The sequence below is a fragment of the Marmota marmota genome, unplaced genomic scaffold (assembly GCF_001458135.2).
Source record: "Marmota marmota marmota unplaced genomic scaffold, marMar, whole genome shotgun sequence".
In the NCBI taxonomy this organism is placed as follows: domain Eukaryota; kingdom Metazoa; phylum Chordata; class Mammalia; order Rodentia; family Sciuridae; genus Marmota; species Marmota marmota.
The window spans coordinates 77,587-105,218 of record NW_025999915.1 but is presented as its reverse complement, the minus strand read 5'-3'; the positions used below and the strand labels follow the sequence as shown (position 1 = coordinate 105,218).

At 43.4% G+C, this 27,632-nt stretch overlaps 1 protein-coding gene across 2 annotated transcripts in view; it reads left to right on the top strand.

Annotated features, from left to right (window-relative positions):
* Positions 1–27,327, top strand: part of LOC107161000 (serpin B9-like) — a 153,991-nt gene extending 126,664 nt beyond the window's left edge. The window contains exons 1-7 of one of the 2 annotated variants that reach the window (XM_015507553.2): positions 17,644–17,962; positions 19,565–19,742; positions 21,748–21,885; positions 22,466–22,583; positions 23,973–24,115; positions 25,126–25,281; positions 25,979–27,327. In XM_015507553.2, coding sequence (XP_015363039.1) covers positions 19,575–19,742; positions 21,748–21,885; positions 22,466–22,583; positions 23,973–24,115; positions 25,126–25,281; positions 25,979–26,383 — 1,128 coding nt within the window. In that variant the 5' untranslated portion in view covers positions 17,644–17,962; positions 19,565–19,574 and the 3' untranslated portion in view covers positions 26,384–27,327. Of the gene's footprint in view, positions 1–17,643; positions 17,963–19,564; positions 19,743–21,747; positions 21,886–22,465; positions 22,584–23,972; positions 24,116–25,125; positions 25,282–25,978 lie in introns of those variants that run through there. The other variant, XM_048799970.1, reaches the window with a different exon arrangement.
* Positions 27,328–27,632: the final 305 nt, after the last annotated feature.

The following is a 27,632-nucleotide window of genomic DNA, read 5'->3' as shown; positions in this document are numbered from 1 at the left end:
TTGTCTCCTCTTATCACTTAGAAACATACTAGTCTCTCCTGCAGCCTTCTCCCCTCCCCCTCTGCCCCTCCTCATTTCTTGATATTTCTGAGCACTGGGAGTTTTCACCAGCATGGGGGATTTGGGTCTTCCCAAGCCCTGTGACAGGGTCTTGCTAAATTTCTGAGGCTGGCCTTCCACCTGCAATCCTCCTGCCTCAGCCTCCCAAGTTGGTGGGATTATAGCTGTGCACCACAGCAGATATGGGGACATGGCTTGTCATGCAGTACAAACTCAAGAAAGCTTAGTGAAGCCAGCATCAGTAATCCAAAATTAAAACACCACTTCTGGCTAAGGCAACTAACTATAAGCACACACTCCAAAAGAAACTATCAAACACATGAGAATGAGTATTTTCCAACATGTTTTGTCTTTGGAAAAAAGGATGTACCCAACCTGTACAATTTTCAGAAGTAATTTCATCTGAAGCTATCTATTATCGCAGGGTTCCTTGGTCAAGTCATTCATTGGAATTCAGTATTTGTTATTCATTGGCTCTTAGCATCTTTGTACAATTTTTGACAAAGACTTTCTTTGCTCAAGAGTAATTTTTATGTGAATATAAAGAAGGGAATTAGAGCAACTATTCATGTGTCTCAGGGAGAAAGAAAACCAGCATTCTTATTGCAATCATGTTAAACATCTACAGAGCAATTTTACAGACTCTTGTAGGGCTATTTACCACACTTCCTGTATTTTTAGCAGATACATTTTTCTGAAGATTCTCATTTCAGGTGTGGTGGTGCCCACCTGTAATCCCAGCAGTTTAGGAGGCCAAGGCAGGAGGATGGCAGATTCAAATATATCCACAGCAATTTAGAGATGCTGTAAGCGACCTAATGAGACCCTGTCTCAAAATAAAAATTAAAAAAAAGGTTGTGGATGTGGCTCAGCACTTAAGCACCTTGGATTTAATCCCTGGAACAAAAAAAAAAAAAAAAAAAAAGGGGGAAAATTCTAATGAGTTTTGAGAAGCTAGTTTATATTCTAAGTTATTCATTTGCAATGTTCATTAAAATTCAGACCTTCTTGGAGGTGTTGAAATAAGTTCTTTCCGAGTTTCTCACAAACCCAAGACACTCAGAGAATACACTTCAGCCCCAGAGCATGTTGCATAGTCTTCACAGCCTGGTCTCTCTCTCATTTCCCTCATTCAAGCACCTACCCACTGACTGATGCTGGGGCTGGCTGGGGGCTGGTGACCATGACAGTGGCTGCCTGCTTATGGCCAGTACCTGGGGGGCTGGGCCAGTGGGCCCACATCATTGGCCTCTGGGTCCTCACCATTGTCCTACATCAGCCAGGCAGCATCCCCATTCCCCACAGGCAGGGAGCAGGAAGAGCACTGCAATGTGAGCTGAGTGTGGGCATCACAGCAAGAGGGCGATGATCCAGGAGAGGTGGGTTGCTTCACCTGTGTCAGAGGGAAGAAGCCAGGACAGGGAGTGTCATGGGCACTCAGAGCCCCCAGGAGGAGCCTACTTCCTGCTTAACCATCTCCAGAATATGTGAGTGGATTGTTGGTCTACTCTGGAAGCTGTTGCAGTTGGGGGCTACTCTGAGCTGACACTCTGGGCTCCACACACCTGCCTGGATGAACATGTTTTCCTGGTCTATAATTTCTAGCTGCCTCAGCCTGGTGGGCTGGGGACCATCTTGTCTGGACCCCAGGAGGCTCCTGAGCTGAGGGGACCCACAGAGTGACTAGAGAATGTCTTTTCATTAAGGTGAGCCTAGGGACCCTATTAAAGTGTTCCTACAGGGATCCTTGGCCTAGAAGCCACTGGGTGGCACTGAGCAGTCAATCCTCATGCCCACTCTTGAGTTAGTACCCGCTTTCCACTGAAAGCCTGTGACGTAGCTACCTACCCAACATGTAGATGACTGTCCTGCCTGTGTACCTGGAGACCTTCCCACACAACAGGAAGCAGAGTGCAGTGGCAGCACACAAGCACATCATCCACCATGTCACCAACAACCAGGATGCCTAGGATGCTGGTAGTGAAGAAATTCAGAGAAACACATGGAGCTGCCTGCAGTGCCCATAATCATCTGGGGCTCAAGTCTGAATCTGACCTGAGCTGCTTAGAACACCTGGCCCTGTGACCGCTGGCACACTCCTTGGGCCTGAGCCATTTGTCCAGGCAGCACAGGAGAGCAACACAAGTGCTTGTAGGAAAATCCCTGTGGGGGTCAGAAATGAAATAGGACATTTCAGACAGACTTCTGCATGGAGTTCTCTGTGCGTTCTGTGCCATGTATCACCATCTAGGCACTGTTCCATACATCACTAGAAGGGACTGTCTTCTAAAAACCCCATCACTTCCTATTAGATCTAAAGACAGAATAAGATGTCTTGAAAATGAGGAAACTAAAAGTAGAGGCTAGGAGTTGAGAATCTGCCCTGCCAGTCTCAGTAAGTCACCAGGCACCCTCAGCACCACACTGCCATCCCTGGAAGGAATCAAGGCGGACACCCAGAAGATGGGCAAGAGCAGGAGGCAGCCCACATCCAGACTGCTGGCCAAGGCTGGAGTTACATGACAGCTCTGATGGCTTTGGAGTGTCCAAAATGCCAACTGGACATTTGGTTGTCCTCTTCATTTCTTTTGAACTCCAAGCCTATCCCTGCAGATTGCCCAAACAGTAGTCTTGCTGTATGAAATGTACAACACCCAAACATTGCATGGGGCACCCTGTTTCAGAGAAGATTCTTGTAGTTTTTCACAAATTCAGATTTGATGAGCAACCATCTTATATGGCACCCTGATGGGAGGAAGGGGAAATGGGAAAGAGGTAGGAGGTGGCAAGCCTCAGAAGGCAGGTGTGTGGGACACAGGATGGCCAGTCCCCCCTTGACCTGGCCTCCATGGTCTCCCTATGGCTGTCTCATGCCCAGGGTGTGCTGGAGATGGGGATGGCAATTCTCACCCAGTACTTAAGAATTCTATTAGACAGAAGTTACTTGAGGGCTGGTATCATAAATTGCATACTCAGCCATTGAAGGGCTGGAACTCCTTGGACCATTCCCACCATGGACCCTGGATGGGTGACCCTGGGATATTTTGTGTCCTTAAGGTGCAGACACAGCATGGGGGGCAGCAGCATGGTGATTGCATGAGCTGCTGCTGCTGCCTACCTGCTGGTATTCGCCCAAGAGGAACCCCTGCTGCTGTATGCATCAGCATCAGAATCAGGAGGCACAGGCACTTGTCCCTAAGAGCCTGAAGGGTGAAAGTACAGTGAACCAAAAGGGCAGTGGTGTAAAGAAAACAACAGGAGATAGAAGCAAGGTGCAGGAGCAAAGTAAAGTGCTGCTCATCTGAGCTGCCAGCTTTATATATATCCATAGGTTACATTAGGTCATTGAAATCATTAGTACCATTAGTACATATTGCTCATTGTATAAAGTTACCCTTATGTGGGCAGGTTTAGGCATAGTGACACATTGGTGTTGTCTAAGAGAGTTCCTTTATTCCCAACAGCTGAGTATCTGAGATTAAGGTTGAGGCTGAGAGCCTCCTCTCGAAGGACATTACCACAGCAGCTAGGCATTGAGCAAGTATTAGTCATCTTATGAGTTCCACAGGGAAACTGTAGAATATTCCAAGTGTGGAAAACAGGGCTCCTGTTACCCTCTGGGAGTTTGCTCACCAGAGGAACACTGCCTTGTACATTTCCACAGCCAGAATCCTTACATGGTGTTTTCATCTCATCCTCGCTCTAGGATTTGCTCTACTCTATGAGTCTGAGATACATGACTATTGGCAGGATTGCCTGGGCACCACTTGCAGAAAGGAACAGAGGGGCAGGGAGCTTCAGTGTGGATAGGACTCACCCCACCTTCCTCCATCTCCAGATATTTCATTCAAACCCAGATGGAGGTGCTGTCAGACACACCACACTAAACCAAAGTCTGTGATCCCAAATGACTAGCCATAATGACCACAGGTGTCCATCCTGGTAAATGGACTTTCACAAGGAACCTGCCATGGGCCAGCATTCTCTTTGCTGGCATAAGCTACAGAATAGTTGGCAGAGACCCCAGATGCACTCAGAAGATATAGCTATTGCCTCTGTCTTCCCTGAAACCTTGAATCAATTTCCACCAACAGGAAGATTTTCTGTCATTTTTTAGGATATCGAGTTCCATCAGGGTACTATGTGGTATATTTTTTGCTTATTTCATATCTTTTACCTCAATATCCATTGGTGGGAACTGGTTAAATATAGTGGATACCACTGCAGTGGGTCGTGGTGTACTGCTGAGGATAAAGATGTAACTCTATTTCCCAAGATGGAAGAGGCCCCCCAGATCTGTGATAAAGAGACAAAGAGAAAGGTGCTCAGCTTGGTGCTGACTTACCACCCCGTGCACTCAGCAGGTGAGTAGAAGGATTTGTGTCCATATGTGCATTGAATGTGCTAGAGAGATAAGCAGACTGGGTGGCTGAGGGACAGTTCTGAGGGGGCTTGCACAGCATTTGTATCTTGAACCATGTCAATAAGCTACTTATGCAAAAAAAAAATGGTTTTAAAATGATTGATTTGCTCCTGTGGGAGCTTCCTGTACTCCCGATTTCCAAGCCTCATGGGAGAATCCCTGCCTCCCTGCCTGACCTCCTTGCCCACCTGCCTGTGCCTCAGCTTGAGGTGCATGGAGCCAAAGCTTGTGCAGGTGCTTTCTCTCCATGGAGCTCTGTTGGCTCCCTGTGGGTCCTCTGCTTTCTGGCAACACTGATGACCTGGGAGAGGGTGTCACAGGTGAGCTAGAGGGTGTCTGCCTCTTTCCCTTTCTTCTGGCACTGATGGCTCTCAGAACAAATTTCAAGGCCTCATTTGCAGTCTGAGTATCTCAGACCTGCCCTCCTTTAAGGTGGTGTAAATAATTTGATCTCTTTCTCACTGACCTTGCCTGATCCATCTTCCCCATTACACTGCCACTGGTTCCTCTGTGGAAACACTGTGGCTGGTTTGCTGTGCCCCTGGGCTGCAGCTACTCTGTTACTGGATCTATGAGGTTTCACAAAGCCAACTGTTGTCCAGATTCCTGGCAGAAATGGTGAGACCTGGACTAGAACCCTCTCAGGAAGCTCCCCAGTCATGCCTTTACCCCCGGTGAAGTACTCCTTTATGTCTGGGAGGCATAAGCTGAGATTTGGACACCCTTCCCATTTCATGACAGAGAGGCATTGGTGAGGCCCCCAAAGTGTTATCAGCTGACCAGCTCTCACCCCTGCTTTCAGGGTCACCCTTCATCCCCTGTCACCCAACAAACAGCTGGTTGTATGGGGCATGGAAGCTCCCTGGCATCCCCAGGTATAAGGCCCTTAGCCAACCAACCTCATTATCTGGGTTGTGTAAATCAGGTGGAAAACATGGGTTCTAGTCCTCTAATGGGAAGGGGAGCTTGTTGCCACCTTCTAGAGTGCACATCCATACATGTGTTTATGTGACTGTGGAGTCAACAGGACACAGTTGGCCAACTTCCCTTGGGCAAAGTAGAAGGAAACTCTGCAGATTTTGTAATTAACAAACAAGGAGTAAAAGTGACCGTAAGAGTGAACTCCAGGTGGTTTTCTCCTTCACTCTGACACCCTTGCTCCTGTGAGTTACTTACAGTCATCTTCCAGGCCTAGGTGCTGCCCAAGTTTTTAAAAATCAAATCTGAAAATCACACAACCAATGATGGGTTGTACAGTTATTTTGCAGCCAGGGAAAATGACCAGGCACAAGCACTATCTGGACCCAGATTGTGGGAGGCCGACATAGCATGTGACCAGCATTTGCCTCCCCTTTTGATCACTGTGGCACTGTTGGTCACCTTGTGATCTGGTTGATTAGGTAACCAAAGATAGTAGCCCCAATCTTTAGGGTTGAGAAAATGGAAATGTGTCTTCGTGCATGGGTGTGCCTTCCTGCAGCCCCATGGATGGAGCTATGCCCACCTATTCCTTTGTGATATTAGCCCTTCCCCTGTCTGGGATAGAATGTTCCATGGAAATGCCCTTTGTGCATCCCCTTCTCTTACTCTGCCCTTGAATGTGGCCTACCTAGATGTCAGTCAACCTGCTGACAGCAGACATCATGAAGCTAGACTCAGCCCCCTGAATCCTGACCCCTTGCGTCATTTGAATGGCTTCTCCTCAATAAAAGGGGTTAGCACATGTGGGCTCTCTCTTTCTCTTTCTGTGGACCCTTAAGTTCAGAGGAGCCATCACAGAACCCCTAAAGAAAAAGGTATTTCTGTCTCTTGTGTGGTATTTCATGCAGCCCAGTTATTTCAGTTCCCTAGAGTTACCACTGAGCTTTTAAGTCACTGGGAATGTGACACCAGATTGCCTAGATTAGTGATTTAATCCACCTTGAATTTACTTGACAGTTTGTAATCTTTTCATTAATTGAGATGTTCTTGTGTGCACCCAAGGCTCTGTGTTCACACTCTGGGTGTCTGGGCTGAGAGGAGAAGGGAGCTCCCCAGCCTGGAGCCCGTGCTGAGTACATGGACCATGGAAAAATGTGGCTTGCATTCCCTGGATGAGAACACATCCCCAGTACAGTTGTTCCTGCTCTGCCTCCTTTCCACATAGCTAATTTCTCCTGATGGCTGAGCTCCCTGTGTCTTGCTGCAGAAGGCATAAAGATGGCTGAAGCTCCTAGTGATGGACTGTGGAGAACCTGGGCTTTGTGGTCAGTGCATTGGCCCTGAGGAGCACTTGTGGCTCCATGGCCCAGGGTCACCTGTGTCTCTCTTTAATTCTAAAGAAAATGATGCACACTGGGGCTCTCATGTATAGATGTATGGACCTAAAGAATGGCCACCATGATGGTGTGGGTCCACCCACACTCTCTGGTCTGCTCCAGGTCACTTACTTCACTGCCCTCCTGACAGGGTCAAGAGATCCATGCATTGTGGTGCTTAGATCTAGAAGTTGGGCTAAATCCAAAAAACACTGCATCCAGTAAGTGGAATTGTCCCACTACACAGGCCTCCATCCTGTCCCAAAGTGAGTGAAAAGACTCACAACAAGGTAGTAAACAGGAAAGAGCCACTGCCATCCACCACCTCAGGGAGAAAACCATGGAAAATGATTCACCAGAGCTGGAATATGTTGTTTGCTCCCACCAGGTGACAGAGCCTCAGGATTCCTGGAGGACCCCAGACAGTACAGCTAGAAATGCTGGCACATACTTGGGAGTGGATGTTTGTCAGTTGGCATGGGCACTTGGGACTAGTGGGAATATAGTATGTTCCACACAGCTGGATCCTACACCAGGTCAAGAATGATTGCAGAGGGAATGCACAGGGGTCAGGAAGGGAGGGGCATTAAGATTGTTCTAGTTCATATGACTCAAGTGGTACTGATGAGAACAGCAAGGACTGGGGGTCTTGTGACACATCAGAATTAGCACCCACAGTCAGAGAGATGCTTCTGGAAACAAGCCACATCCTGTCACCTCTGATCAGAGGCCTCTGGTGGGTTCTGCATGGGGTGGATGGTTTCTGTGCCAGATCCCCAAAATACCACCTGCTTTGGGAATAGTGTCACTGCCCTCAAAATTAGTTAAGTGGAGCTTATGCTGAAGTAGGGAGCCCTTTGGCCAGTGGGCTGGTGTCCTTCCAAGAATGGACACACAGACACAGAGAGGAAGGTGATCTGTGAAGACAGTAGTATAGGGAAAGTGTCACGTGAAGATGGGCAAGGGCCACAAAGGTGCACCTACACACCCAGGAACACCAAGGGTTGCTGGTCACACCAGAAGCTGGGAGCAAGGGTGATGCTGCCCTGGAGCCTGCAGATCCTGGAAAATGACTGAATTTGGAAATAGAACCTCTATAGAGCTATCTACATTAAAATGAACCCATTAGAATGTGCATTATCCAATCTGACAGATGTTCTCAAAAGCAGAATAGTTCAGACATACCTCCAGAGACAGAGCAAGAAGGGCAGCTGCAAGTCAATGAGAGAGGCCTCAGGAGAAAACAAACCTACTGACACCTTGATCTTGGGTTTCAGGGATCCTATCCAGAACTGTGAGAAAATAAGCATTTGTTGTTTCCGCCACCTAGCATGTGACACTTATGGAAGCCTAACAAACTAAAGAGATGAGAGAGAGATTGATATATAGATTGATAGATGACAGATATATGTATATGGTATCTGGGATCTTTGGACAAACAACAAGCAGATTCAGAGGGTCTGGTGGATGTTTGAGTTTTTCCAATTTCTAACAAGTTTTTGGGTTACGTTGATGCCATTGAAGCAGTAACTCCTTCCTAAGATGTTTCTTCTATTTCTGTTAATAGATAAAACTCAGTTGATAGAAAATAGCAACCTGCCAGTTTCTCTTTCTGTTAACATGCTTGCTCAGCAGCTATGGAAGGAACCAGAGATGCCTAGAGAAGGGGGGAGACCTCAAGGTTACTTGCATGAGAAAGTGTTGAAACCCAGAAGTCTGTACTGTATAAAAGATGCTGAGAACCAAGGGCAGTGGTTAGCCTTTGGAGAAGACTCTGCTGAGCTGCAGCAGTGCTGAAGAAACCTTGCTCTTCTATTTCTCCAAGTGCTGCTTGTCTCTTTTCACTCACATTATTTTTGGTATTTTTCCATATTTTTCATAACATACATTGGGGGCTTTGTCTAGGAACTTGACAGAGGGATAGGCATCGCCTGGTCACATGCCAGTGACTGAAGTGTCACTCAGTACAGGTTTGCCTACTGGGGAGGTCTGTCTGTCAGTTCTGTTATGTGCATGCATGTGTCCTGAGCGACTTAGTCTTTGCTTCACCGTCTTCAGACTATGGAGCCTGAGTGAGTCCTGATTGTGGTTCCATGGTGACCTCATAAAATTAAGGCAGCATCAAGCCAAGGGGATCGAAAGTCCCTCCTTGGGAAACTGGTCCAGGTCAGGGGCTTATACTAACCTGACATTGATGCAAAGAGGCACCTAAATCTCTACAAAGAGAGTGACCAGGCAGACCAAGGTGTTGTGAGACACCACCTCACATAACTTTCACATAATAGGCACCGGACAGCCACTCATGTCATGATGTTAAGGAAATATAAACAATTAAATCAGGATTATGTTCTTTAACCCTAAAGGGGCCCAAACATCGAAGTGGGAAATACAGTAGAGAATTTCTAAGAACACCCCCCCCAAAAAAAAGACATGTCCTTGCTTTCTTCTTCCCTCCCACAGCCATTCTTCCTCATCTTCTTTTGCAGGAAGTCTCAGTCCCTAAATGTAATGATTCTCTCTGTATAAAATACAAGCCATTCTCTCTCTATAAAATACAAGTTTTCCAGGTGTCAAAAACAGCTCAGTACTTGCTGACTGACAAGTAAAAGGAGTAAAAGTCTTCCCTTTTGAGAAGAACATATTTTGACTAAATGTTGTCAGGAAATACAACTTGGTTTTAACATTGTTTGCCAGAGAGAGAGAGAGAGAGAGAGAGAGAGAGAGNACTCACAAACAGGAACTAAGGAACAGCTCACTTAGATGAGACTCCCTCAAGGATGCAAGAACTCCCCTACACTCTTCAGCAGAGGCTTAGCCACTGACTTGACTGGGTTTCCAGGACAGACACTCCTGTCTGTCATGTTACAACATGTTAATATCCTTCTGATGGCCAGCTCAACAGAGGCTCAATGCCTAGAAGGAAAAAAGGTCCTTCTTTCCCTACTAACAGGGGCAAGATATTGCATATCAAAATAAATAAAGACACAAATCTGTCAGAGACAAATTCAGTCATTAGATTTTAACATGATACAAGGATGGTGAATGCTGGATCTAAAAAAAGAAACAATAACAACAACAAAAACAATGTGCATTTTTTGCTATCGCTAACCCCACCATTGTCAAAAATTCTGAGAGTTCCTAGGAACAACAGGATGCTGCAGGGTATAGAGACTGGATTTTCAGACATAGACAGACACCTGTAGGAGACCTTGAAAGGAGGGGGAAATAAGTCCCATTGAGTGAGGAACAAACCAGGAGGTGGTCTTTCAGACAATCAAGGCCAAAATCTTGAGGCCCCAGCCCAGGGACTTCCTGATATAATCAGAGACTTCAACCTCTTTGTTCAGGACAAGAACAGAATGAATTTGGGAGTCCCTACCCAAGAACTGGGATCTTGGCAAAGGCCAGTGGGGTAGTTATCTAAACAAGCTAACTCGGTCACAGCTAGATGGGGCCCTGAGTCAGAGCCCCTGGCAGTTACTTCTTTGCTGATAAGGGAAGCTGACAAGCTGAGACTGCAGCAAAACCTCAATGCTAAAGTCCCACACTGAGTTGTAACCCTGAAGGATAACAAAGGTCACCATGTGCTTCTATTGCACAAAGGTCACCATGTGCTCATACTTCACAAATGACCTGATCTCAAGAGTCACTACATGAGAATCCACTCATAAAACTGCAAGTTATACAAACTCTAAAGTCAGCTACCTTCCTAGTGGGTGAGGCAGGGCCCCTGAGCATAACTGTTTGGAAATAGTAGATAAAATAATTTTTTTTCCGTAACTTTCTTTTTTTTTTTATTGGTTGTTCAAAACATTATAAAGCTATTGACATATCATATTTCATACATTTGATTCAAGTGGGTTTTGAACTCCCAATTTTACCCCAAATACAGATTGCAGAATCACGTCGGTTACACATCTACATTTTTACATAATGCCCTATTAGTAACTGTTGTATTCTGTTACCTTTCCTATCCTCTACTATCTCCCCTCCCCTCCCCTCCCATCTTCTCTCTCTACCCCATCTATTGTAATTCATTTCTCTCCTTGTTTATTTTCCCATTCCCCTCACAACCTCAGATAAAATAATTTCCAGCAGACCAGACCTGACTGACAGCCCACTCCAAAACCCAGACTTGGTCCTTTATACTAATAAAAGCAATTTTATAGAAGATAAAAAGAGGATGGCTGGGTATGCTGTGGTGTATGATTCTAAAGGGATGGAAATGGAGTCACTTCTCCAAGGATGGTCAGCATAAAGAGCATAAATATGGACATTAACCAGGACATTAGAACTCAGCCAAGACCAGCGAGCCAACACTGAGCCTACGTCTACACCAAGTCTGGGGATGACTTCCTACTCCTCATGTCCATGGAGCTTAAACAAGGGAAGAGGACTCCTTACCACAGAACAAAATAGGGATCAAGTACCCAGCTAAAAATTTTGAAACTTCCAGAAGTAGTATGGGAACCAAAGGAGGTGGCAATTGTCCACTACAAAGGTCCAGTGGCAAAAAATGGAACGGCCAAACTGATGCTGCCACCAAACAGGCTGCCCAGAGGCAGCCACCAGAAAAAGCCAAAACCTAGCTAGCACCAGAAATGCCACCAGAGGAAAGGGAAACCAAAGCCAAGACAGGATGGTGGCTCTCACAAGACCACTGAGTTTAGATTTTAGAACAACTAGCTTACAGACTGGTCCACCAACACCCAGAGACCTGACCAGGCCAGCACTAGCTCACTGCTTGTCTCCCTGCACTCTGCTCTCTGTCTGCCAACATTGCAGTAGAAGGCACTGGTGAGACGCTGTGAGGACCTAGTGGAAAAGCACTTCCCTTCTAGTTTCTGGAAGGGAATAATCAGGGTAGGGCCCAACAATCCATGATGACCATCTCTAGCTTCACCCTCAAGCTGTCCCTGTGCAATGGCTGTTTCAGGAGTCACAATGCTGCAACCTCAGTCAACTGCATGACTACGTGGGCAAATTGTTTGTATAGACCAGCTCCATCTAGCCTGCCCATACCCTGCTGCTGCAGCAGCAGACAGCTTCTGTGGGCCAGCTGCCCTCAGTCAGTGCCTTTTACAGAGGTCAGATTTTTCCCATGGCAGCCTTGTCCTTGTTAAAGGCCTGAAGTCTGCCTATATGTGTGCACGTAGGTCTCTGGTGACCCCAGACTGTTCATCGTTCACTTGTCATTGGCCTGAGGTTACAGTTGCCCCTTTTTCTCATGCTATTTCTCTCCTTCCCCTAAAGAACAATTTTATATTAAATCTCCTCTGGTGAAATAACTGATGTGGTTTCATTTTTTAAGTGGTCCCTGCCTGAAGGTCAGCACTGGTACATCATATTCTCTTAGGAACAACTGTGGCAGAAACCTGAACCACCAGTGTATTAGTACTCCTTATCCATGGTTTTTATTTCTGTGGTTTCAGTTGCCTGCAGTCAACCAGTTTTGACTGTGATGCCATTTTGTAGAAGCTAAGCTGCTATTTCAACTAAAAATTATAAGGACCTTTTGATGCCAATTTGATTGAGTTCAGTACGGCTATACTAAGGTGTATATTCAATTGACCCATATCTCTTCTCTCTTCATACCACTCTGACTATTTAAATGATTATAGAACCTTTTTACATACTGCTTGGTGAGTCCATAGAATTGATGCATCATTTATTTAAGATCTACTGCTGTCCTTTTTATTCTCTGCCACATTTAAATTAATACTCTTCATCATCAACACAGTCTGAAAGTTGAGTCCTCAGCTATAAAGTGGTCATGTAGATAATCCAAAACATGAAAATATTTACAATGTTCCCTAAATGAGAGCATGCTGTTAGAGAGAAATGAAGGGAACTCATCACTGACCTAGGAATATAGTGGGGCCCTCAATTTGAAAGCATCGTATTAGTTAGTTAATTAGATTTTGGATCTGAAGGAAATTGTAAGAGAAACAAATGTTTCTCAAGTGACACCATCAGGCATCTGCCATTGCTATTCTGTCCATTAAGTAAGGGAATATCTGGAGGTATCAAATGACAAGGTTTGGGAAGCTAAAAAGGGGGATCTGTTTGTTTTCTAAATATGTCCATTACTTTCGGGGTTCCTTGATTGGGTGGTCTACAGATAGAAAAGTTACATAGGAAATGTGATCCTCATATTCTCTTGGACTACAGCATATCAACAGTATGACCATACAACCTGCTTTGTCTGAGATCTTAATTGTATTTGTGACCATGGTGTCCTTCTCATTTCAGCACAGGACATGGGATACCATTTTGTAGAAGCTTAAGAACAAGCCAATCAGCCTGGCTCTCTTGGAGAAAATGAAAATTCCATTCCTTAAAAGTTTCTCAACTAACAACCTCCTCTTCCTCTTTCCCCTACTCCTGTTCCTCCATTGCCTCCTCCAGGGTTGGGGGAGAGGAAACCGAGGGCCTCACATAGGCTAAGCTTGTGTCTACCACTGAGCTGTGCCCCTACTCTGGCCCCTGATTTGTATCAGTACATCTTATCATAATTATACTCTTCTTTCCTCACTGAATATCTGGAACACTTTGGTAGTTTTGTGTTAATATTATTCCACAGGGCTTGAAAGAGAAAGTTCTGTTCTGGCAGGGAGGACACAGGGACCTTGGACTTGTTTCTTCCACAAAGTCTCCATGGAATCCCAATCAAATCCCAAAGACTCCTTCACCATTCCTCTCCCCTGGAAGACACAAGAAGCACAGTCAACAATCCACTTAGCACTTTCAAGCTTCTGCAGTTTGTAATGTTATCCTGGGATTAATTAACAGGTGAATGTGTTTTTACCTTGAAACCCTGATGGAAATCTGATGGAAGGGAACAGGCATGAACATAGGGAGTGGCCATTGCTGAAGAACATGGCCAGTCATTGAGTTTAAATGTTGAGACCTAGTGGGAATCCACATGTGCTGCTGCATGACTAGTCCTACTTGTTCTTTTTCAGGCATGGGGTTTCTTTATCTTACCACAAATAGTAAAGGGATTTCATCACATCCTGGGGACACTGATGCTATCTGGCTCCACTCCTCCCCTGGGCCAGCAGAAGTCTGAGGTAGAGATGCTGGAAGCCCAGCCTGAGGGTTTCCTTAGATCTGCAAAATCTAAAGCTGAGGGAATTGAAAAACTATGTCCAAGTTTGACTGGGGGATGAGCAACAGTGAATCATACAGACTCTCTTTTGGACCAAGCAGGCAGGCTCTGCTGAACCTCCTTCTCAACTAGGTCTCAACTATGGCTTATAAAAACTCCACACATGATTTTCTTTATTGCTCTCTTCACATTAAAAGACTCAAACAAATACTCATATGGTTTCCAATAGTTCAAGGCCATATCTGTAGATGAACCTAGCCCTTCCCTGCCTCAGAAAACTCAAGACTGCTCAAATAATTCACCGTTTGTTATAGCTAACATTTCATGAAAGGGCCTGCCCTCAGTTTCCCAAAGCATTTACTATAAAGGATTTACCATTTGAGTCTTCCCTCTGTCCCTTGACCTATACAAATGTGCATCTCCTACAACCCAGGAGTGTATTTCTCAAGGACCTAAAAATCATTCCTTTGGAATGCAATCATCAGGAAGAACAGGGCCTCTGCCTTAGTCTCTGTGGGAGGACAGAACCTGAACTTGGACCATTAACTTTGTAATTTTAAATTTTTGTTCTTCAGCAATTTCCCCATCCTCCCTCTTACTAGTTCAATTCTCCATTTAAAATAGTCAGTCCTTTCTGCACAAAGTTGAATTTGGTTCTTGTTGTTCCCTCTTCACTACTGCCATTATATAATATTGATTAAAACATTGACTGGTTTTATTTATCTTTGACATAGATATGCCCAAGTCTTGGTTGAAGAGCTATGAATGACATCGGAGAAGCTGGGACTTCACTGGGGACTGTGTTTTCACCACTGGCTGAGGTCTCTGCATCCTGCCTGCCTTGACTCCATTTCATCTTTCCTCTTTGTCACCATTATTGCCCATGACAGCAGCCTTTCATGATATACTTTTCATAATGCAGCCTGGGAATCTTTCTAAAACACTGCTGTTATCATTTTTCTCCCCTTTTAGAATCATTTGGTGTTTACCCAGAGACCATAGAGAGAGGACAAAAAGAAACCCACTTTCTGTGTTGATTACTTTTGTGTGTCAACTTGGTCATCATACCCTGAAAGTCAATCAAACACCAGTCTGGCTATTGCTGTAAAGGATTCTTTAGATGTATTGAACATTTATGTGAGCAGATTGCCTTCCACAGTGTGCATGGACCTCATCTTATCAGCTGAAGTCTATAAGAGGAAAAGACTGGGGTCAACAACCATACAATGGAATTGCTCAGCCCTAAAAATAAAATAACCTATCAAGCCACAATAAAGGCATCACAGAAATTTGCACACGCATTTCTAAGTGAAAAATGCCAATTTTAAAATGTACATAGTCTAATGTCTCTGGGAAAAGTAAAACCACGGACATGGTAGAAATATCAGTGTTTTCCAGGGGTTTGGTGCTTATTGGGTCCTCTTTATTCTCAGAATTTTTATCTGGATGCCACATTAGTGCCAGTTTCTGATATGTCTTTTGGATCTCGTTGAGTGAGTCATGTCTCTGCACACCTGGAACTTCTGAGCAACACATTGTTTTAACAAATTGTTGGCACATGTTTGAGGTCTCTGATGCAGGCAGCAGGAAGACAAGAGGGAGCAGTGGACCTCCTAGCTCTCCTCATGGCTCCTCCCACTTTCCTCTCATTAAATCTACAATGGACAGAGAGAAGAGGGATTTTACCTGGGATAGGAAGAGAGTCAGTAGAGACATGTTTCTGTAGCCTCTTGGTTGGTTAAGTCGATAAGCAGAATAAAATTTTGTCTCAATGGCTGATGTTAAAATATTTCAAAAAATATGCTGCAGTTATTTTTTTTCTTTGTTGTGTTAGCTCGAAACTATCAGTTAAAGTCTTTTCTTTCCTTCATCCTGCTGGTAACTGAATTTAGAATGTTTCAGATTCCTTCTCTTTTCAATATTATGGTATGCATATTCATCTTTTAACAAGCATTATTTATCTGTTCATCTTCATGTTTATTCATTTACTTATTTTTGTATATAGAGATTAAAGCCAGGGACACCTAACCACTGAACCTCATCCCCAGATACTTTTATTTTTGATTGAGACAGGGTCTTGCTAATATGCTGAGGCTGGGTTTGAACTCTAGATCCTCCTACCTCTGCCTCCCTAGCCGATGGGATTACAAGCATGTGCCAAAGAATAAAGGTGTTATTAAAAAATGGTATGGCACATAGGGCACAAAGTTTATGGAAGCCCTCTTTCTTGGGATAATGTAAATGGAGGATTGGCACCTAAGAAAATGGCCTGTTAAATATTTTGCCTCACCATAATTCAGGCACTCAGGAAAGAAAACTAATTTTCATTAATTAGAAAACAGACATATATCTGCTGATGGACAAACTTCTAGGAAATTCTCCCTGCTTCAGAGGGAGAGACATTTGGTCTGTTCTCTTTCTTGGGCAACATGTTAACATGAAGTATTTCCAATTGCTTGAAGCTGGTACAAAGAAGGATGGGAAAGAGTGTGGACCTTGGATGACATGAACTACTAAACCAACATGTTCCAGGTGGTCCCTGCCTCTGAACTTGCTGATGGACACACTTGAGGTCCTGAGCCATTTTGATTCAGTCTCTGTTTCTGTCACATTGCCAATGAGGAGTAGGACTGCTTATATACCAGTTCCACAGCCTAAGCACCAGAAGTTGGAAAAGAGATCAGCTGCTCAGACTTAGGACACTGTGTTCTCTATGAGAGAGCTGCACTGGTAATAATGAGTGGTGGAGAAACTGGAAAACAAAGTTTTTATTTTTATTTTTGTGGTGCTGGGGATTAAGCCAGGGTCTTGTGCATATGAGGCAAGCACATTACACCTAAGTTATATACACAGCTCTTGGGAAAATAATTAAAAATTGTTTTTAAATAATTATGAGCTCATAGTAATTATTCAAAAATTTGTTTAATAGTAGCAACTTCATACATGCATATAAAGTACTTTAACTGAATCCACCCTACCTATAACACACTCTTGCCCCCCCTTGTACTTTCCCTCACCCCTTATCTTCCCTATTAGTCCATCTTCTACTTTCATGTCATTTTATATTATTCTCTAGATTCCACATATGAAAGAAAACATGAGATACTTGTTTTTCTGAAACTTGTTTTGCTTAATATGATGTTTTACAGTTGCATCCGTTTTCCTGTGAATTACATTTCCTTCCTTTTTATGGCTAAATAAAACTCTACTGTATATATATATATATATATATATATATATATATATATATTTACCACATTTTTTTGGATGAATTTATCTGCTAATGGGCACCTAGGCTGAATCCATAACTTGGCTTTTGTGAACTGTGCTGGGACAAACATGGGTATGCAGCTGTCTCTGTATTATGCTGATTTGATTCCTTCACATGGACACAGAGAAGAGTGGTATAACTGGATCATGTGGTAGGTAGCACTACCTTTAGTTCCTGAGGAAACTCCTTACCATTTTCCATAGTGATGGGGCTAATTGACGTTCCCACCAACAGCATATAAGGGAAAGGGACACATTCCACTAGCTCAATCCCTCCTTTGTGTCAGGCAGAAGGCTCAGAATACAGACCTACACGACTTTCCTCCCCTAAAATCTCAGCCTGTCATTCTGTCTTTGCTTTCTGGAAGTAAGGAGGCCCAGATTTGTAGATTTTATGTCCTTCCCCAGTCCCCATTGTGTTTTTCCCAGGGGACTTTGCAGCCTACATTTGGTTGTCAGTTTCAGAGTGCTTTCACTTTCAGAATCCTCTAGAAAACACGCTGTGTGCAACTCCACCTCAGTGTCTCCCTTGGTGTTCCAGTGCAAACCAGTGTGTGACAGAGGCCAGGCTGGGGGAGCAAGAGCAAGAGGATTAGTGACCTGACCCAGGTCACACTGGATTTCTTCCCTGGGGCAGTGAATGATGATTGGAAGACAGGCCTGATAAAGGTCTCTGGGAGTGCAGAGGCCCCAGAGTGGACCTGAGAGAGGCACAGCTGTAGATCCTCCTCCTGTGATTCAGAAGTCAGCACCGGCTAGCAGCACTGAGACCTGAGGGAGAGACTGTGTGGAACGTGGAAGGTGAGGACTTCTCTGTGCAGGGGCTGAAGTGATAGTGGACCAAGGCAAGTTTTAGAAACCCCAGGCCACTACTGGGAAAAGGGATGCCAGAGGCTGAGATGAGAAAAGACAATCTAAAAAGTCAATGTAATTGCTGTGTTTAGAGAAACAGCTACTTGGGAGATCATGGAGGTCAATGGTGCTGAAGGACCTTGCTTAGGGCAAGTCCCAGAGAAGGGCAGCAGGGTTCCAAGAAGTCAAAGATGTTGCATAGCCTCCTGGCTTTTCTGCTTGCCTCTTGCCTGCCCCTCTCTGGCCCTGGCCCTCACCCTGGTGGGTGTTCATGCTCCAACACCACTCCCACCTACTTGCCTTATTTTCTCATCTCTCCTCTCTCCTCAGGGAGTCACAGGGTAACTTCTGCCTTACCTTTCTCTGTGCTTTTAAAATCTCAAGAATCCAGTTCAAAACCAGTGCACCCTTTATTTATCTGAGACTTCCCCCTAAATGATGGAGCTCTTGCTGTTTCCTGAGCATACTTGCAGGTGCTTAGAATCAGGATGCCAGGCACCTTTCCTACAGACAGAAGCCAGTCTTGTGGGTCCAACAATAAATGAGACAAGGAATTACAATTAGCCATGATGAGTCAGGGTGGGGAGGAGGGAGCTCTGGACTAAGACATTAGAGGCCTCCTGGTGCTGAGCCTAGAAGAGAGCAATGAGTGATTGGAGCCTGGTGACAGGGATGGAGTAGGGAGCCTTTTAAGTTGGATATCAGTGTTTGCCAAAGCTCAGAGGTGATTGGGGGGATCAGGGGGTGGGTAGAAGTGGAGACTGTGACATAGGGGGACTGCAGCAAGGGATGGGGCCAGACAGGTGGGATGCCATTTACAAAACACATTTTGAACTTATTCCTAGGGCCCCTGGAGATTTAAGGAAGACCTCATAGGATCCAGATAGCACTTCCCTTTTAGTATTCTGTGTGTCTATCTATCTGGGGTCCTAATGGGCAGAGCCCATTTTCTGAGGCTCTCCAGCCCACTTGATTTGCATTTTAGTGAGCAGGGGCTGATTGTACTGGGGATCTCAGAGTCAGGGAGGTCAGAGGCTCTGGAGAGGAGCCAGGTGGTTCGGACTAGGCACAGGATCACAGGGGCTGGAGAAGTTGAGTGGGGAAGAATGCTTTGCGAGGGGGCTGAAGCCTTGCTTGGACATAGGTTTGGGGGATCTTTGAGAAATGGGAAGTTGTCAGGGAGGTTTCCCAAGGTCTAGGGCCAGCCAATGGTGAGAGAGGGTCTCACTGCATAGAGCTGCCCATGGTGTTTACACTCCACTCTCTCTGGCTTCAAGTAGCACCTCCTTGCTCTTACTTTGACTACTCACTCTTCTTTCTTTGACCTGTCAACTTCTGTTCTCCTCTGCATGCTTTCCTGCTCTTCCTTTCTTTGACAGTTTGATGTTCTTCAGACACCTGCCCCTTCCTCACATGTCTAATCTACTCCCATGGCTTTCGCCGGTACTCAGAAATTTTCTGAATTCACAAGAAAAATTAAAGCCAAGAAGAAAGCACACACAGTGTCCTCAGCCCCATTTCATTGTGTTTCTCTATTTTCTTTGCCCTCAGACCCTGCATCATGGATTCTCTTCCAAAAGCAAATGGCACCTTTGCCATCCAGGTTTTGAAGACTCTGTGTCAAGACAGACCTTCACAAAATGTGTTTTTTTCTCCCCTGAGCATCTCCTCTGCCTTGGCCATGGTGCTCCTGGGGGCAAAGGGGAACACCAAAGACCAGATGGCTCAGGTAAGCTTTCCTGTCAGCGAGAAGGAGGGACTGATCTGCAAGGCTTGTCTCCTATCCCCTCCTTGAGTTTTTTCAGAACTTTTGAAGAAGGAGGGGTGAGCCTGGACCATTTCAGGGAGAGGGTACAGGAGGAAGGGAGGGAGGGAGCTGAGAAGTTTCCTCCAATGAGATGTTGTGGTTGGTTGCTTGCAGGGGTCACTGTGTAATCTCTTTTTCATTTATAACTTTTCTTAAGTTCATCAAGAAGTTCCTTAAAATTGTGGCCTTGGAACAATTGTTCACTTATGGGAATCAGTCCTTTGCTCCTCCCCCAGATGAGGGATGTTTGGGCAGTGATGGTAAACTGGTCCTACAGTACTGAAAGTCTCAGGCCTGGGCATGAGCCACAGAGGAAAAACAACTTGCTACTCAAAATGGTGTTTCACAGAGGAAATGGCTCAAAGAACTTCTAATGCTTCTTGTGACAAGAGACTTAACAGATATGAGCTACTCAGCATGTGTCCACTGTGACTCATGTTTATGCATAAGAAAACATCTGATTGTGTTAATACAGAAATATTCACAAAAGATTGTTGTTACATTATGCCTGTTGCTCCTGCCTGTTACTACTGTTGTTTAAGATCTGCCTCCAAGGTTGTAAAGACTGAAACTACATAAACCTTCATTACCAATTTCCAAAATGTTTCAAACTGGTTACTTGTAGAATTTTCATTCTGCCAATTTCTTCCATGGTAAAAATAAATTTACTAAAAGGTTTTTATTTTTGGTTTTAAATTATTCAGGAAACTTCAGTTTGTGTAGGATATAAGATGTTTATATATTTTCTGTTGAATTTAATTGTCAAACCAAGTCATATTGACCTCTTAGCTAAATACCTCATATTGTCCATTAGAGGGCAGTCCAACTGATACAACAGATTTGGCAATTTGGTTGAATCTCTTTGCTAGGCGACAGGACTTTTCTTCATATTTTCTGGCTAATATCTAACAAAGAAAGCATGTATGTTGACCAACTGGAAGACTGAAAAAATAAATGTCATTTAAATTTAATTATGTTGGGAAATGGAAGTAATTTTACAAATTCTAGAAAAAATAGTTTTATAGCTTTTTTCAATACTAACATTTAAGATTGTGTCCCAAAGTTGTGTTGCTCTGTCACTTATTTATACAATGTCAAAAGCTAGTGCTGAGTAAATCTAAAGAAAAAAATAGACAACATGTTAGTTATTTGATTGTTACATAGGAGAGTTATTTCTTAAGAAATTGTTTTTAATAATTAGTAGGTTAATTTCCATGTTGTTGGTATTTTATTTGTAGTGTTATTGATTTTTAGTTTCCTACATTGAGGTCATTAAATATAAACTGTGATTTCTGTATTTCGGAGTCAAATGAAACTCTTCTTGTGATGTAATATGACACCTTTATTGAAATATAAAGTATCATATATTATACATATATTATCTCTCTCTAGGATACTGTTTAAAAACTAATTTATTCTTATTAATGATATTACTCACTGTATACTTTTACTTCCTTTTAAATATTATCATGATGATTGCATTCCTGTCCATTTTTTTTTTGATTTTTAGTTTTTTGAACTGCATCTTTTTTGTAAATAAATAGATGCAAGTTATTTCAGTATTTTGAACTACATCATATTTTACATAAATAAAGGCAAGTTATTCTCTATTTCTGACAAATTTATGGTGTCTATGGGATGCAGGACTTAAGAATAGTCCCTTTTCTGAACCTCTCATGCCCCTTTCATTTTGTTCTATTGCTCATCTATAAACTATGCAGAGAGCTCTGTGCAGGTGAAAAAACCTGTATCTTACTCAGCAGTTTCCTGGCCCCTCTCTCCACCTATCCCACCAGTGTCACTTCTCAATTAGAATCAACTTCCTCTCAAAGGATAAATTCATGCAGTATTTGAAAAGAATATTGCTTGCAAATTCTTGTGGCGATCAAGTTCAAAATTGAGAGTGTTTTCTTGCTTTCCTTCACAGGCAATGTCTTTAAACACAGAGGAAGACATCCATAAGGGCTTCCAGATGCTTCTCATCCAAGTGAACAAGCCTGGCTCAAAGTACTTGCTTACAACAGCCAACAGGCTCTTTGGAGAGAAGACTTGTGATTTCCTCTCAGTAAGTTGAGTCAGCAGAACAATAAAAGTTGTATTTAAAATACCTGGAAATATACAACCCAGAAGAGAGACCCTAGAGTCCAGGCAGAATGGAAACTTGGGAGGCTGTAGCAAGAGGATGGAGAGTTAGTGGCCAGCTTGGGCAAACTAGTGACACCCTTGTCTTGAAAACAAAATGGAAAACTGCCTTGGGACATAGCTCAGTGGTACAGCATTTGCCTAGCATGCTCAAGGTCCTGAGCTCCATCCCCAGTACTGCAAAAACTTGCAAAAAAAAAAAAAGAACAATATTCTAGAGAACTTGAGAAACTCACAGTAAACTATTTTTTATAAAGACCCCATATCTACAATCATAATTTGTATTATTTCAATTTTAGCAATATCTAAAATTTCATTTATTTTCTCTGGTTTTTCCAAGCTCAGAAAATATCTCCTTATAAACTAAAATGTTTCTCGATCAATATTAATATTTTATCATGTTTTTAATTTTAAGAATAGCCTAAAGCTATCATTCAGAATGCTTTGAAGCTCACTGTCATTTTATTGAGCAACCTGACCATTTGAACTATTTCTCTCCCAAGACATTTAAGGAGTCCTGTCTTCAGTTCTACCATGCGGAGCTGGAGCTGCTGTCCTTTGCTGAAGCTACAGAGAAGTCCAGGGAGCATATAAATACTTGGGTCTCAAAAGAGACGGAAGGTCAGAATTATAAGTTATTTCACTTTCCTCCCACCACACCTCTGTTCTCCTCTCCTCTCTCCTCTACCTCTCCTCCTCACTGCTAATGTCACTAGTGTTGCAGAACCATCAGAGCAAGGTTGCCTGGCTGAGCTTCTTGGTGCCTGTGAACCTAGTGGCTCACAGAAGATCTGATCAGTGCTCAGGTTTTCAAAACCAGAGAATTAATGCTGTCTGTTTTCCCAGGGCCACAGTGGCTGATGCAAGTGTTAACAGAAACTTGTGAGTCAGATTTCCCATATAATACTTTACATGTCACTGGCCTGTATTGTACACACAGCAGGTGACTCTCATCTATGGGAACAGATCAATGGCCAGATCTTCCCAAGTCATGCCCTTGGCCCTCCTCTTCCTGGGGTCAGTTTGGACTTCACTTCTCCCACTTTTACATGTTAAGATGACTTCTACTTCTTCTTTCTTATCTCTCACTTAAGCACCCTTCATCAGATTTGAGAAGCCTAGACTTGATTAGTCAACTACAGAGCCTCTCTCAGGGCTGATCCATTCCACAGATTGAAAACACCCTGCTTGTGAGGTTAAAACATACTCATTTCTGTTTTAGAGTGTGACAAGTTCTAACCTTGATCCTCTAGATCAAAATGGTTTGATGTTTGAATCATCCAGGCACTTATACACCACTAGGGATGTCCCTATTTCTGCTAACAAATGAGATAGTAAAAACTAGAGGTAGTACTGTCCACTATTTCTTCTTGGAAGTTTTTCTTCTTATGCCCTCTAGAGGCAGCAAATTAGCAGGGATGCTCTTAGTTCCTTGGAACCATACCACTTGATATACAGGGAAAGAAGGACATACCTTCACCTACCCAAATTATTACCTGTTCCAGGGATTCCAGGTGTCAGGAGGAGGTGCAATCATAATATCTCTTCTGTAGTTTCTAGAAACTCCTCCCATGTCCCTGCTCTGGAGCTATTACAATTCTGTGTGCCTCAGTAATGTTGCAGGTAGCTGTACAATGTTAGAACTGGGCCTGACCACAGGGTCTTAGACCTGACGCTCCTCTTACCCACAGCAGGTAATGTCAGCTCCTACCCAGCCCCTCTCTGCTTTGCTGCTTGTCTTCTTCTCCAACCTGGTGTCAAGTTTCTGCTTTGTCCCAATCTACTTTCCTCCAGTGACTTAGAAGTCTTTCACTATCTTCAACTTGGTGGCTCTTCCAGTGTCTGTCATCATGAATACCACTCATAGCTGGGATTTTTTACTTTTATACCTATCATCCAAACTCAGCACATTTGAAACCAGAATGTTTGGATCTCCAAGACATCGTTGTCATGTTTATTCACCACAGATTCAAAAAAAGTAACTGACAGTGTTTGTGCTTTTCTTAAAAGGTAAAATTTCAGAGTTGCTACCAATGGGCTCGATTGATGAGCAGGTCAGGCTGATTCTTGTCAATGCCATCTACTTCCAAGGAACGTGGGACAAGCCATTTAACAAATCAAGCACAAAAGAAATGCCTTTCAAAGTAAACCAGGTAGGGAGATACTTCAAAAATTATGCTAGTCTGATGAAGAAATTGAATAGAAAATTTAACTTTGTAAAGGCATAAATGGTTAATGATAATTTCAAACTTATTATCTCTCTTAATGAATTTTAATCTCAGTGGAAAAATGATTTGAATAAATAATACTTGGTATCTATTATGGTTTCTAGCCTATTAGCACTCTAACTGCCTCCGATGAAGTATCCTACATGTATTGGTTTAACCTTATTCTGTACACAAATATCTTCATATAGACAACAATTGCTTAGATAAAGAGCAAAAAAGAGGTGATATATGTATGCATGTAAAATATATATATATCAGCCATGAGACAGAGTACAAAGAGGGAATATGAAAACACATGCCTTGAATCAGGATTTTTGTTTTGTTTTTACATTTTTGTGCAATGAGGGATCAACCTCAGAGCTTGTGCATGTTAAGCAAGTGGTGTTCCATGAAGCTACGCCCCAGATTTTCCATCTATTATTCATTAAATTAAAATAATCTCGCATTTAGTTACTGGAGTTGTGGGTTTGTGGTACAGTACTTGTCTATCATGTGCAAGGCTCTGGGTTTGATCCTCAGCACCACATAAAAATAAAAAAAATAAAATAACTAGTTATTGTGTCCAACTACAACTAAAATATATTTGAAAAAATAATCTCACACTTGAATTGTTGTTATTCATAATTTATCATTATGAGTTCAGCATCTGCAGCTTCTTATTATTAAAAATGACTGCAAGGGCCCTGGTTAACTGTGAGCTATAAGTTTAAGTAAAACAGATATTAGAATACTTTTCTTAATTCTGTAAACCCTAAAGATGCTATGTAATGCAATAAGGAAGCGTGTATGCATTAAGCTCCTCCCCTTATTTATAAGGCATGTTTTAGATAATTATTTATTAATTTCTAGCAGTGCTGGACCCCAGCAGAGTTGAGAGTTTTCTTTCTCTTTTCATACTGTTTTAAATGCTGTGCTCATGTGGTCATTCCTCTTAGGAGGAGAAAAGGCCAGTGCAAATGATGAGGAAAAAAGCCTATTTTAACTACGTCTACATCCGTGAGGCCCAGACACAGGTGTTGGAGCTGCCTTATGCTGGCAAGACGCTGAGCATGATCATCCTGCTTCCAGATGAGGACGTGGACCTCAGTGTGGTGAGTCAGGAGGGGCTACAGTCCTTTGAACTCACAATTTCTGTGGGAAGAAGTGGGTACACCCTGTGCCTTTCTTTCACAGTATCTCCAACCCAAGAGCCCAAATGGCCCAGCCCTCTCTTCCTTGCTTCCTTGTGGTATGATCCCTATTGCAAGAGAGTCAACCATTCTATCAATGGTGGCAGTGCACTGTGATGACCTAAAGGGTCTCTGTGAGCAGAGCAGCTCCCATGGGCTTTCCCTCTCTCCAGGTCCCTAACTGTGAGGATGAGTTTCCACAAACAGTGCCACATTCCACCTTAGACAGATGTCCCTCTCCTGGAGAGGCTCACACTGAGAGCCCTTCCTTTGCCCAGTCTCTTTGGCTTGCCAGCAATGGTTTATCATGTGAAAACTAAGCCTCATTCAAAGCAACAAATACCACTAGAAAAGCACCATTGACTAGGCATAGATGCTTTTCACAAATAAACATGGTTTGCTAGTGGATGGATAAGGAGGGACAGCCACAGTCTTCCTGCAGGGAAATCATATATGGGATAGCACGTGGGGTGGTGGGCAAGTCAGATCTCTCACAAGATTCTGGGCTGTTGAAGGCACTGCTATGTGGACAGTCAACAAGGAATGTTCATGGAAATGTCTGTGTGTCTGTCGATACCCACCATAGTCTGAATATGAACCTGTAATTCTGGTCTTTCAGGTGGAAAATAACCTGACTTTTGAGAAATTCATAGCCTGGACCAAGACAGCCTCTTTGCATAATACTGAAGTGGAAGTTTTCCTTCCGAGATTTAAACTGCAGGGGGATTATGACATGAAGTCTGTGCTTCAGCATCTGGGAATGGTCGATGCCTTTCAACAGGGCCAGGCTGACTTGTCTGCCATGTCAACTGAGACAGACCTGTGTCTGTCCAAGGTTGTGCACAAGAGTGTCGTGGAGGTGAATGAAGAAGGCACTGAGGCTGCGGCAGCCACAGCCGTAAACATAGTGCCATTCTGCTCATCATTTTTACCAACATTCTGTGCTGACCACCCCTTCCTTTTCTTCATCAGGCATAACAGAACCAACAGTGTTCTGTTCTGTGGCAGGTTCTCATCTCCCTAAGGGTTGTACTTCCTCTCCATGGAGATTTTCCCTTTTTCCATGTCCCCAAATTTTCACTACAGTTCATAAGGATGGGCCTTTAGGTGAACACCAAGTGGAAAAATGAGGGCAGTGTCCTAAGCCTTCTGAACAACTTGCCAGTGTGATCTCATAATGCACCACACTCAGCTGTCCCCATACTGCCCACTAACTTGTACCACAGAACCAGGGTCATGGCCAATAGACTGTCCTGATTCCCTGTTGTATTATGCGTGCAGTACAGATTGCATAGGATAGCTTGCAAACTTTCCCCAGATGGCCTCAGACACATTTATATCTCATTCCCCATGCAATTCCTTCTACTTATACTGTGCTTTCCTGGTACTTCAAGGAAGATGTGTCTCAGTGGTAGAGCACTTGCCTAGCAAGTTAGGGCTATACTCTCATCACCACACATAAATTAAAATAAATAAAATAAATATATTGTGTCCATCTACAACCAAAAAAAACAAAAAAACTTTAATGAACATTTTGTCTATCTTTGGCATTCACCAATCACCATTGCAGAGTTATGGTCCTTTGACACCTGCTCTTTAATAATGTGTTCCCAATTTATACAGTGTCTATGACAACCAGATTGGACAGTTGAATAGCTTTGAACTACCACGTACCTCCATTGCAGCTAGGACACCTTGCCTGGTGGTATTGCATTTCTCTACCTCCAACCCAAACAGTTACATGCCATTAGCCCTTAAAGTTCCATTAATGTCATCTTCTTCAAGACATTTTCCCATTCTCCATAATCAGATGTACATTTTTGAACTTTCACAGTAATTGCCCATGATACTTGCATTGCTTACTTATTAATCATTTTTGTTCTTAGTGTTTGGACTAGGCCTTAAAGTCTCCAAGATATGTGATTATATTCTACATGCTATAGTGTGGTAATAAATAATTTGATCCTATATGACCTCTGTAGTAATTTTTTAGTTGTTGAACATTGCCGCGACCCCTCGCCGGCAAGGGAAAACACGACACAGGATTCTTCTTTCAGCAGTTTATTCAGGCCTTGATTCATGTATCATCTTCTAGTGACCCGTCGCCGAGCGCCCAAGCACAGCCTAATAAAGCCTCTAGCATACCAATCTTAAGCTGCCACGTGGACCTTTCTCATAGGGTGGTAAGGGATTGCATGCCAATTCTCCATATTAGGAGTTGTTTATCACAGGCCACAGTGGAAGCCGGCGCCATCTTCTAATGGCGGCCACGG